Below are 12,939 nucleotides of genomic sequence, written 5' to 3' on the forward strand. Positions count from 1 at the left end.
ATCTACATAGTATGTCCTTATTATCTACAAAGTTTCATGAAATTCTGTTGTGTGGTTTGAGAGGAGTTGCGATGACAAACTGTTGCAGTAGTACATTAAAGTAAATAAGTTCAAAGGGGCGTAACTCCTAGAAAAAAAAATTGAATCGCAATTTCCTGTCGATATGCACAACTACATAGTATGTCCTTATTATCTGAAAAGGTTTCGTGAAATTCTGTTGTGTGGTTTGAGAGGAGTTGCGATGACAAACTGTTGCAGTAATACATTAAAGTAAATAATTTCAAAGGGGCGTAACTCCTAGAAAAAAAATTGAATCGCAATTTCGCGTCGATATGCACAACTACATAGTATGTCCTTATTATCTGAAAAGGTTTCGTGAAATTCTGTTGTGTGGTTTGAGAGGAGTTGCGATGACAAACTGTTGCAGTAGTACATAAAAGTAAATAAGTTCAAAGGGGCGTAACTCCTAGAAAAAAAATTGAATCGCAATTTCCCGTCGATATGCACAACTACATAGTATGTCCTTATTATCTGAAAAGGTTTCGTGAAATTCTGTTGTGTGGTTTGAGAGGAGTTGCGATGACAAACTGTTGCAGTAGTACATTAAAGTAAATAAGTTCAAAGGGGCATAACTCCTAGAAAAAAATTGAATCGCAATTTCGCGTCGATATGCACAACTACATAGTATGTCCTTATTATCTGAAAAGGTTTCGTAAAATTCTGTTGTGTGGTTTGAGAGGAGTTGCGATGACAAACTGTTGCAGTAGTACATTAAAGTAAAAAAGTTCAAAGGGGCGTAACTCCTAGAAAAAAAATTGAATCGCAATTTCCCGTCGATATGCACAACTACATAGTATGTCCTTATTATCTGAAAAGGTTTTGTGAAATTCTGTTGTGTGGTTTGAGAGGAGTTGCGATGACAAGAAACAGGACTGACGGACGGACGGACGGACGGATGGGTCAAAAACATTATACCCTCCGCAACTTCGTTGCGTGGGGTATAATAACATAGCTGTATAAACATTTGAATGCTTCTAATTAAGAAAAGATATATAAATTTTTTAACTTTAAGAAATTTAAAATTAACAGAAAAAAATAAAACAATGCATTTGCATTGAAATATATACAGTAAACAAAGGGGATTAAGCCAATGTCTGTAAATTCATGTAGAATGCTTTTTTTCACTTTTGTGATAATTATTTTTCTGTAAATTGTGTCATTTGTGCGTCTGAACTTATAATTGCAAGAATGCGGAATTATTACATAGTTGAACTGTATCCGATTTGTGATTTTTATATTTTTCATCGCCGGACAAATTTCAGAAAATTTACAAAAAATAAACGATGTCTGACAAGCAATTTGGAAAGGAATATGATGTTTTTGATGCTACAACTGGATAAAACATTAATAAAAGGCAATTTGCAACACGTTCTAATGAAGCAAAGAAATTATTTTGTCTAAAATCAGAATTATTTTATGTACGCTCTCAAGTAACCAGTACCGGTATTGAAAGAAAGTATTTCATACAAAGTTATTAATTTTAAATAACATTCCATCAATCTGTATATATTTAAAGTCAATGCTTTTGTCACGTTTATAAAAAAGGAAATTGGTTATGTCTTTTAATTATAGGATGTTTGACATTGTTATTGTCATCGACTGATATTTTTTGTTATTATTTGTTTGACTGCGCATATAAAATGCAAACAACAAACGGACCAGAAGTTGATAAGCTAAAGGTCCGGAAACTAAAACGACAATCGATTGAACAAAATCCCAATCGATTATCGACATCGCCAGGATCAACCAACTGATTTCCGACTTATTCCGATCATCAAAACAACACTAAGTGTGTATAATTATTTTTCTGAAATATTGCATACAATAAATTCATGTTGATGGGTAGTCACAGGTTGCAAATAGACAACCAACGATAAAGCAATATATATAAGTTGAATGAGTGAAGACATTAAAAATGATAAGTTTTGGTGGATAACCTTGCATTAATGAAAACAACTAATCTAATCTAAGATTGTAATGAAAAATCTAAGATTGCAATGAAAACTGTTTTTCTTCAATGGAAGGTTTTGTCACCAGTTCTTATTTTCAAACAAATAATATGTACAGATCAACATCAGATTTTCATAAAAAAAAAATATATCTAGAATTACCTTGAAACTTCTTTTGTGCAAACACAACTCCCATTTCTGCTGGTATGCTATCAAACCCACATGTTCCTATTATATACACACCGGCTTCTTTAGCTTTATTGTTATACATCAACTGCATTCTTTCAAGGTACTAAAATGTAAGTCAGAACTAGATGATGAGTCTGTAAGACAGAGATATATATAAACTTACCTGTGCTGATTATGTTGGTTACTTCAAAGGAAATCAAATTTGGCTATCAGACATTTTTTTGTATGTTCATTCAATTATTTCCAAGGAAAAGCTTAATATTTGAGTTGCAACTGATAATTTACAGTAGATTTTAATATAATTACAAGAATGTGCCCCATCCACACTATCATTTTTTATGTTCAGTGGACCGTTAAAATGGGTTAAAAACTCATTTGGCATTAAAATTAAATAGATCATATCATAAGGAACATGTGTGCTAAGTTTCATGTTGATTGGACTTCCAACTTCATCAAAAACTATCTGCACCAAAAACTTTCACCTGAAACAGGACAGAAGAACAAATGAACAGACGCACAGACCAGAAAACATAATGCCCATAAATGGGGCATAAAAATATTTATTTTATTTTCTAGTTTTGATGATGACTGAAATACTTCAATACTATACAAAGAATAGCCATAGTGGGAAAGATTTTTTATTTTAAGAAAAATATTCATTGGTCATTTTTATGCAAACAAAAATTACACTTTTTGTTTTAATATACAGTTGAATGTTTCCTAAATGTTAGGGCTGTGTTAGGCTTTATTAGTCAACTATCAGTTTCTTACATACTATTAAGAATAGAAATAGGGAATGTGTCAAAGAGACAATAATCCTACCAAAAGACAGAAAACAGCTGAAGGCAACCAATAGGTCTTCAACACAATGAGAAAATCCTGCACCCAGAGGTGGTCTTCAACACAATGAGAAAATCCTGCACCCAGAGGTGGGCTTCAGCTAGCCCCTAAACAAAAATTGTACTCAGGTACGTCACACTAAACTCAAAAACATGAATGAACTAAAATTTTTAAAACATACATATTTAAACTAATTACGCACTACCGCTTTTCTCTTCAATGTTAACAAAATGATTTTCTTCAGCATTTTGCACATAGAATATCCTTATATGTAACTTATTAATTGTAAATGTTTATTATCTCCCATTGTTTCAACCAAGCAGTAGTTGACACCTCTTAACAATGTACAATATCAATTACCAATTATCAATTAGAAAAACTTTCTGGATGAACTCTTTACAAAATACCCATATTTATCCCAAATATCCGATAGTAATCTGCTTATTTGGTTCATGTCAAACGATAGCCTTCATTTTAACTCTAAATTATGTGAATTACTATCCTCATTTTACACATTGAGAAACTAAATATTTGCTTAACTGAAACTTATAAAACTTATTTATAGTCTTCACCAGTTCATTGTCACATTATACTTGAATTGGTTTATTTTCTTTTCTGGGCAGTAAGAGTTATCCTTTGTTCCATATATACAATGTAGGCAACTGACTCTCCTCATAAAATTAAAAAAAAACAACATTTGTATCTGTATTTTTATTGTATTTCATTTTTCATTTACATGTTGTACTGTTAAATCAATCATCCTTAATCAGAACGAGAGTTGTATGTGTGAGTGTATGTGAGTGGGAAAGAAAGGCTTTTTATTTTTACTTTATGTGATTACATGCTTGTTATGAGCCCTATGATTAGGAAATAAAATATCTTTATCTTTAATTACCTGTGGTTTACTATCTCCCATTATTTCAACCAAGCAGTAGTTGACAACTCTTAACAATGTACAATATCAATTACCTGTGGTTTACTATCTCCCATTATTTCAACCAAGCAGTAGTTGACACCTCTTAACAATGTACAATATCAATTACCTGTGGTTTACCATCTCCCATTATTTCAACCAAGCAGTAGTTGACACCTAACAATGTACAATATCAATTACCTGTGGTTTACTATCTCCCATTATTTCAACCAAGAAGTAGTTGACACTTAACAATGTACAATATCAATTACCTGTGGTTTACTATCTCCCATTATTTCAACCAAGAAGTAGTTGACACTTAACAATGTACAATATCAATTACCTGTGGTTTACTATCTCCCATTATTTTAACCAAGCAGTAGTTGACACCTCTTCCCATTATTTTAACCAAGCAGAAGTTGACACCTCTTAACAATGTACAATATCAATTACCTGTGGTTCACCACTTATATCTAAATGACTGGCTCCACCTTCAATACATGCTTTTACAACTCTTTCCCCATGGAAACGGTACTGAAAAGATATAATCAATCATACAAAATATATCATAGCTTACCCATTTAAAATTATGCAATATTTTTACTATTTAATTGATGGTATAAGCATTGGGTTATAATCTTTCAAGCAGATTGGACTCTGTAGTATAAATTATGTTTTGAATATATTAAAAAGTGTCTCACTGGGTTGGTTTTAAACCACAGTAAGTGCAAAATTCCCTTATATATTTCATCATAGATAAAAACATGTTGGTTTGTCTGTTAAAACAAAAGATCAATGGAGATGAAGGTTCTGGGGAAATGGTGATGTGTTTGTGATCATCTAACAAAACATGTTAATCTTTGCTTCCTAGACCAGGTCTTTAAAGCTAAAATGGAAAGCAATTGGGAATAAATCTTTTGAACTAGAAACTTAGTATCCATTAATATAACATCTGGTTGACTTATAGATAACTGATAAACATGTACACTTACAACAAAAATGTATGTATTGTAGTGCTAAGCATATACCCACTCATATTTCAAAGTATCAGAAAAGGAAAAATCATTGGTCTCTCAGATCTGAAAAGTGCACACAAGTTATTGCTCATCACTAACAAAATGTGCTGATTAAATATGAAGTTGTTCTTTTCATAAGTTTTTGAGAAAAGTGCTTGAGGAAAATATTTTTAGGAAGAGAGAACGTAAAGTTAGAAGGGGTATGACAAAATACATGTAATTGTTTGTGAAAATATATTGTTCATATTTAGAAAACAATTTTAAAACAAGTACATGTACAAATGTACATTTATACACATGTTATATGATTTAAATGAAACAATTAAATTATTACATTCATAAATTTGAAATTCATGTTTTCTGCAAATTATAAATTTTGTCTACACATACATGTACATTGTATAACTATTCAGTATTCGTATAAAAAAATTATGATGACTTACTGGTCCAACACAGTTAAGGACAATTTTAGCTTGCTTTGTCATTTCTAAAATAGACTCATCACAACCAGTATCTGCTACAATGACTGGAACACTTTCAAGATCTTTACCTAAATTGTATAAAGTAATTAATATATTGCTTAAGAAATATCAAATATATAAAAATTAAAATGCTACATGGTTAGATTCAGCATATTAAAGAACCCCATATCTTCATTTTTTGTTGAAATCAAACTAAGTTTAATTTTGGACCCTTAGGACCTTAATGTAGAAAAATTTGAAAACAGGACCAAAAAATAATAAAGGGCTGCGTTTTAGTGCATGATACGCCCGTTGTTTGAAAGACGACGGGCGTATAAAAATGGCAAAAAAGACTACAAAAATGTACAATGACAATGAGGAGCAGCAAGAAGATAACAGGGAAAGTGAAGATGGTGAAAGTAACTCTACTGAAAGTTATGATCTAAATGAGGAAGTAGGTGATGAAAGTAAGGATTTCATTGACGACGGGCATATAAAAATGGCAAAAAAGACTACAATGACAATGAGGAGCAGCAAGAAGATAACAGGGAAAGTGAAGATGGTGAAAGTGACTCTACTGAAAGTTATGATCTAAATGAGGAAGTAGGTGATGAAAGTAAGGATTTCATTGATGATGAAGATAAAGATTTCATTGATGATGAGGAGGCCTCTTCTGAGAATGAAAATGAGGATTTTTCTGATGATGAGGACAGTGATTACAGTGAAGAAGACACTGATGATTAAACCTAGTTCAGCTTTTCAATATTTAGCATAAACCAGATGCTCCGCAGGGCGCAGCTTTATACGACCGCAGAGGTTGAACCCTGAACGGTTGGGGCAAGTATGGACACAACATTCAAGCTGGATTCAGCTCTAAATTTGGATTGTGATTAAATAGTTGACACAGCATAGGTTTCTGACACAGAATGAATGTGGTCTAATGAACTTAAAAAAAAATGTTTGCCTTTGAGCAATTCACTATGCTGTTGAATATTAATCCTCTCAAAAAAATGTTTGAAGAAATTTTCTTTTTATTTATGAAATCTGAAATGAAAAAAATTGACCCTCCAATTTTTTTTTCACATCCCCCTTTCCCTTATTTCAAAACTGATCTCAATTCAAATTTCTAATGAAGTTTGCAACAATAACTACTCATTTAAATACATCATAAAATATTAAAATGTAAAAAAAGTGCTTGTTATCACTGAATGGTAAAGATTGTTTTAATCTATCAGTTGGTAGTAAAAGTGAATATACATTGTATATTGTATAAAACAATGATTTAAGTTGATTCAACTACTATTCTGGACAAAGAAAGATAACTCCAATTGAAATCCAATTGGAATTTCTTGCTATTGCACAATATTGTGCAATTAGATATTTCTTGCTATTGTGGAATACTGTGCAATTGAAAATATTTGCTATTGCACAATACTGTGCAATTGAAGATTTCTTGCTATTGCACAATACTGTGCAATTGAAGATTTCTTGCTATTGCTGAATACTGTGCAATTGAAAATTTCTTGCTATTGCACAATACTTAATATAATAATTTTGGATCCTGATTTGGACCAACTTGAAAACTGGGCCCATAATCAAAAATCTAAGTACATGTTTAGATTCAGCATATCAAAGAGGCCCAAGAATTCAATTTTTGTTAAAATCAAACTTAGTTTAATTTTGGACCCTTTGGACGTTAATGTAAACCAATTTTAAAACTGGACCAAAAATTAAGAATCTTCATACACAGTTAGATTTGGCATATCAAAGAACCCCAATTATTCAATTTTTGATGAAATCAAACAAAGTTTAATTTTGGACCCTGACTTGGACCAACTTGAAAACTGGGCCAATAATCAAAAATCTAAGTACATTTTTAGATTCAGCATATCAAAGAACCCCAAGGATTCAATTTTTGTTAAAATCAAACTAAGTTTAATTTTGGACCCTTTGGACCTTAATGTAGACCAATTTGAAAACGGGACCAAAAATTAAGAATCTACATACACAGTTAGATTCCGCATATCAAAGAACCCCAATTATTCAATTTTTGATAAAATCAAACAAAGTTTAAATCTGGACCCTTTGGGCCCTTTATTCCTAAACTGTTGGGACCAAAACTCCCAAAATCAATACCAACCTTCCTTTTATGGTCATAAACCTTGTGTTTAAATTTCATAGATTTCTATTTACTTATACTAAAGTTATGGTGCGAAAACCAAGAAAAATGCTTATTTGGGTCCATTTTTGGCCCCTAATTCCTAAACTGTTGGGACCTAAACTCCCAAAATCAATACCAACCTTCCTTTTGTGGTCATAAACATTGTGTTTAAATTTCATTGATTTCTATTTACTTAAACTAAAGTTATTGTGCGAAAACCAAGAATAATGCTTATTTGGGCCCTTTTTTGGCCCCTAATTCCTAAACTGTTGGAACCAAAACTCCCAAAATCAATCCCAACCTTTCTTTTGTGGTCATAAACCTTATGTCAAAATTTCATAGATTTCTATTTACTTAAACTAAAGTTATAGTGCGAAAACCAAGAAAATGCTTATTTGGGCCCTTTTTGGCCCCTAATTCCTAAAATGTTGGGACTAAAACTTCCAAAATCAATCCCAACCTTCCTTTTGTGGTCATAAACCTTGTGTTAAAATTTCATAGACTTCTATTTACTTTTACTAAAGTTAGAGTGCGAAAACTAAAAGACGCCGACGACGACGACGACGCCAATGTGATAGCAATATACGACGAAAATTTTTTCAAATTTTGCGGTCGTATAAAAACAAATATCATTAACATTAGCATATAACATAGAAGTCTTCAATGCAACATAAGGAAAGTGATATATATGATTATGGGTTTTAGTAATTCTATGGCTGATTTCCAAATTTTATAGTAGTTTGAAAGAAGGTAATTTTCTTGGGGTATATTGCTCATAGTTAGATTCTGTTGAAAACAGTAAGGAATCCATACTAAATTATACAAAGATGTATGCAAAAGTTGTTCAAATGGTGCTTAATATGGTGGATAATGATTATTACCTTTTTATTGTTTAGAATATTCACAAGATGATCATATTGATAAAAGTTTAGGAGACTTGATTTCCTTATTTTTTTCATAAAATGACACCCTTTAACATTTAAGGAATATTTAGTCACATGTTAGGATTTTCATGTTGTCACTTGTTCACTTATTATGTGCTATTGTAGACTAGTTATGTTTTATAAGTTTTATAACATTTTTTATTGCGCTCAACCCTTCCACCGAAACCGAACTCTATAAAAAAGCTGCAATGCTAAGGTATCATTTGTGATTTCAATTGCAACCAATTTTAACAAGAGTAAAACATCCTATATGCAAAAACAGTATTTGATTTTTATCCATAGCTTAGATAGTAAAAATATTATCATAAAATGATATATACCTCAGGGAACAGTTAGTATCTCAGGGACTGCTAATGTGCTTTCATCCTTGCAACCATTTAATAATAGTACAAACGTATGACATTCATGGAACCTATTTTTTACAAGAAATTTAATGTTTTAAATTGAACTAAAGATTTTACAAATTTTATGTTTTCATCAGATTTTATTAAGTATTATTTGTTACATCAATAGATATAAACAATTCACCAAAGTTTCATGGACATTGGTGAAAGCCTTTTTGAGTTATTGTCCGAAGTGTTAAAAATCCCCCTTTTTTTATGAATAAAGCCCCATAAATCCAAAACTTAAAATCTGAAATTTATAAAAATTGAAAGGGAGCTTACATCAATAGATATAAACAATTCACCAAAGATGTCCGAAGTGTTAAAAATCCCCCTTTTTTTATGAATAAAGCCCCATTAATCCAAAACTTAAAATCTGAAATTTATAAAAATTGAAAGGGAGCTAACATCAATAGATATAAACAATTCACCAAAGTTTCATGGACATTGGTGAAAGCCTTTTTGAGTTATTGTCCGGAGTGTTGAAAATCCCCCCTTTTTTATGAATAAAGCCCCATAAATCCAAAACTTAAAATCTGAAATTAAAAAAAAAAACAAAAGGGAGCTTACGTCAATTGATATAAACAATTCACTTAAGTTTCATGGAAATTGGTGAAAGTGTTTTTGAGTTATTGTCCGAAGTGTGGACGACGGACGGACAACGGTATACCATAATACGTCCCGTCTAAAAGACGGGCGTATAAAAATTAAGAATCTAAATACACGGTTAGATTCAGCATACAATGTATCAAAGAACCCCAATAATTCAAATTTTGATGTTGGACCCTTTTGGCCCTTAATTCCTAAACTGTTGGGACCAAAACCCCTAAAATCAACCCAAACCTTCCTTTATTGGTTATAAACCTTGTGTTAAAATTTCATTGATTTCAATTCACTTATACTAAAGTTATTCAGGAAATCATCGGTCTTCTGACGACTACTCCGCAGACGTGATACCAATATCAGGAATCTCCATGGCCTGTTTAATGATGGCGCCCTGCGATCATTCACATATCTAGTGCCATCGTCAAATGACCCACGCCATCATTAAATTGTTTTCCTCCATCGTTCAAAACTGTTATCGCTTTTTATAGCCTGCCGCCATTTTTTTTTAGCATTAATCAAATGCATGTAATTGCATAACCCTTAGTCTTTTTTACCTTATAATCCAATACAGTTCTTACGCCTGAGGGATATCCGGATTAAGATCACTAATCACTTGTACCTGAGCTTGTACAGGTAGATCAACAAACCTGACTTACTGAGAATACTATCTGAAGATAGACGATTCATTTATCAAACTATTCAACTAAGTTTCAGCAAATGCTTATTATAATTTAGATTAAATAAATTACTAATCCAGTTACAAAGGAAACAGTTTAACAAGTCGAACACATGCTTTTCAGTATTTTGACTAACGCAATCAGCATCCCCCTGTTTTAAGAAGTACAAAATAAGGTGTAAAGCATTAATATTATTTCATCGCAAATAACCTGACTACTGCTGTAACGATAATATAGAATTAATCTAAAAGTTTAAAAGTAAAAACTTTAATATTTATTGTGAAGAAATATTGTATCATAATTCTGAATTCATTTCGTAGTTCACAATCAAATATTTGATACATCCGCGTTTCTGGTTTATATTCAGACTCGAAAGATGCAATGTGCATGTTGCATAGCATCAATTTGCTAGATAAAGTCATTAAAAACCTTTTCATTTGTCAACGTTTGCTTTACAAATCTCTTCAAACTTTTACATAACACGTAAAAATCATTTTGTTGTTGCTGAAAATCAGCCATACTGGTAGTCCAAATAATTATGACGTCTTGAAAGGCTATTATAATTTTTTTCTTTGGAAAAAAATTATAATAGCCTTTCAAGACGTCATAATTATTTGGACTACCATACTGGTAATGGGTTCATGACTTCTGAATTTGGCAGTGTCCGTGAAAAATAAGCTCCACATGATTTTTAACCCCTATAACAATTACCAAAAATAGCAAGAAAACTACATGGGTACCTTCATGACAGCTTTTTATCATTCTCGACTAAGGGGGTACCATGAAGGCTTGGCATTTGAATGGTTACAAACGGCAATTATTTAATGAAAATATTGATACTTCTAGATCTATAATGAAAATTCAAATAAATATAATTTAAATAAGCAATGAATTAGCATGTTCACCATTCCTTACATGGAAGGATGGAATACTTTCGATCACCCTACACTGTATGGCGTTGACACGGTTTGTGATGGTGAATGTTCCTCCATCATTCAATTTTAATCAATGGAGATCCCTGACATATACAATAACAATATCATACGCAGTACATATATAATATACAGAAGAACTAACAGCACTATAATTGTTCAATATTATTAGCTCACCAAGAACAAACGCACTATATTTTTCTAAACATGAGAAGTTTTAAGAACTTAAAACAATTTTAAACAAAGTTTGTAGTATCAGCTTGGGGGTCAGCTTGTACCGTTGTTTATGTAACTATTTGTTGTTACATAGGATGAAAGACTTGTTAAGGTTCCACTAAAGTCAAAATATTGGACACTACATAAGCATCAAAACTTTGCCTGTATTTTTCAACTTAAAATGATTAAAGTCCTACTACTAAACATATAAACACTTTGTCAATTGTAATTAAACTTGAGATTTTTGTGTTATCATCAAACTGGTTTTGGGGATAAACACTAAATATTCCAAAAAATCCCCACTGTGGCAGAGGGGCATTAAGTTTTATCCTTGATTTGTGTTGATAGGGACTTATTGTTATGAATAGTTATAACTTATAACAACAAAAATGTTAATTATGTTATTCATAAAAGTTTTTAATTTATTGATTGAAAAGAAAACATTTGTCATATATTATGTTGAGACAACTTTAAACAATAAATTTATGAATTCATTTTTATCGATGTAATGAATGACTATATCCAACCCCAAAAATAATTTAAAATAGAGAGATCATTTATACATTTTTAGAATTATTTCTATAGAAGAAGAAGATGCTTTATTTCCATAAAATGGGCTCATAAGGAGCATAATATAATATCATTATAATATTATTATTTTACAAATATAATAAACAATACAGTATACATAGTTACAAACACAAATAAGAAACAACAGTCTTCATGTATTATTATATATATATACTTTTTCACTTTTTTGGTCTTTTGGAAAATGTTGTTTGTGCTGTTTTTAGACCCTTCTACAACGAAATTTGTTTTACATGCACACGTATAAAAATTGTGGTTTTTATCCAATGCAATCATACATGTAGGTTTGAATGTAGTCTTCAATTTAGACTCGGTTATATATATATGTAAGACTCAGATCGAAGTCCGTTCCTCATATCGACGTCCAAATCTGACGTCACAATAAAATATCCTCCAAATCGACGGCCAATGTAATGCCTATTTAATCGACGTTCATTTTTTGTCTTCTCTAATCAACGTCCAATTTCTAGCTTCTCCAATCAAAGTCCGTTTTGGACAAAGAATACACAATTGACCCGAACCGACAGCAGCTGAAACCTTTAGACCTTTAAACATATAGGTTATATTTTTGATTTTTTTTTTAAGATTTATAAAATACTAGACTCAATATATGTAAATAGGTTGTGATATCATTTTTTTTTTTTTTTTAGAGAATACATAAAAATATTAAGGAGATGTAGTATGACATGAATCATGTAAACAATTCAAATTAGAAAAATAACGGTCTTATTTATAAAGAAAAATGACAGACATAAACCGTCGAAAACCACTGCACTATACAGGCCCATTAAGAATATGTCGGGGTTAAACATGTGTGTGAGCACTCAACCTAGAACAGTTGTGTTACAGCACAATATAAAACATAATACCAATTTCTTGCGTATATGAGAACAGTTGTGTAACAGCACAATATAAAACATGATACCAATTTCTTGCGTATATGAGAACAGTTGTGTAAAAGCACAACATAAAACACAATGCTGATTTCTTGCGTATATGTTTCA

General features: G+C 31.4%; 1 protein-coding gene across 3 annotated transcripts in view; it reads right to left on the minus strand.

Moving 5' to 3' along the window:
* LOC143067533 (saccharopine dehydrogenase-like oxidoreductase) overlaps nucleotides 1-12,939 on the minus strand; it is a 40,258-nt gene that overhangs the window by 23,550 nt on the left and 3,769 nt on the right. For all 3 annotated transcript variants that reach the window (XM_076240868.1, XM_076240866.1, XM_076240867.1), the window contains exons 2-4: nucleotides 5,411-5,517; nucleotides 4,405-4,485; nucleotides 2,172-2,301 (exon numbers count right to left, since the gene is read on the minus strand). In XM_076240868.1, coding sequence (XP_076096983.1) covers nucleotides 2,172-2,301; nucleotides 4,405-4,485; nucleotides 5,411-5,517 — 318 coding nt within the window. The remainder of the gene's footprint in view (nucleotides 1-2,171; nucleotides 2,302-4,404; nucleotides 4,486-5,410; nucleotides 5,518-12,939) is intronic.

Source organism: Mytilus galloprovincialis, chromosome 3, assembly GCF_965363235.1.
Source record: "Mytilus galloprovincialis chromosome 3, xbMytGall1.hap1.1, whole genome shotgun sequence".
NCBI classification, from domain to species: Eukaryota; Metazoa; Mollusca; class Bivalvia; order Mytilida; family Mytilidae; genus Mytilus; species Mytilus galloprovincialis.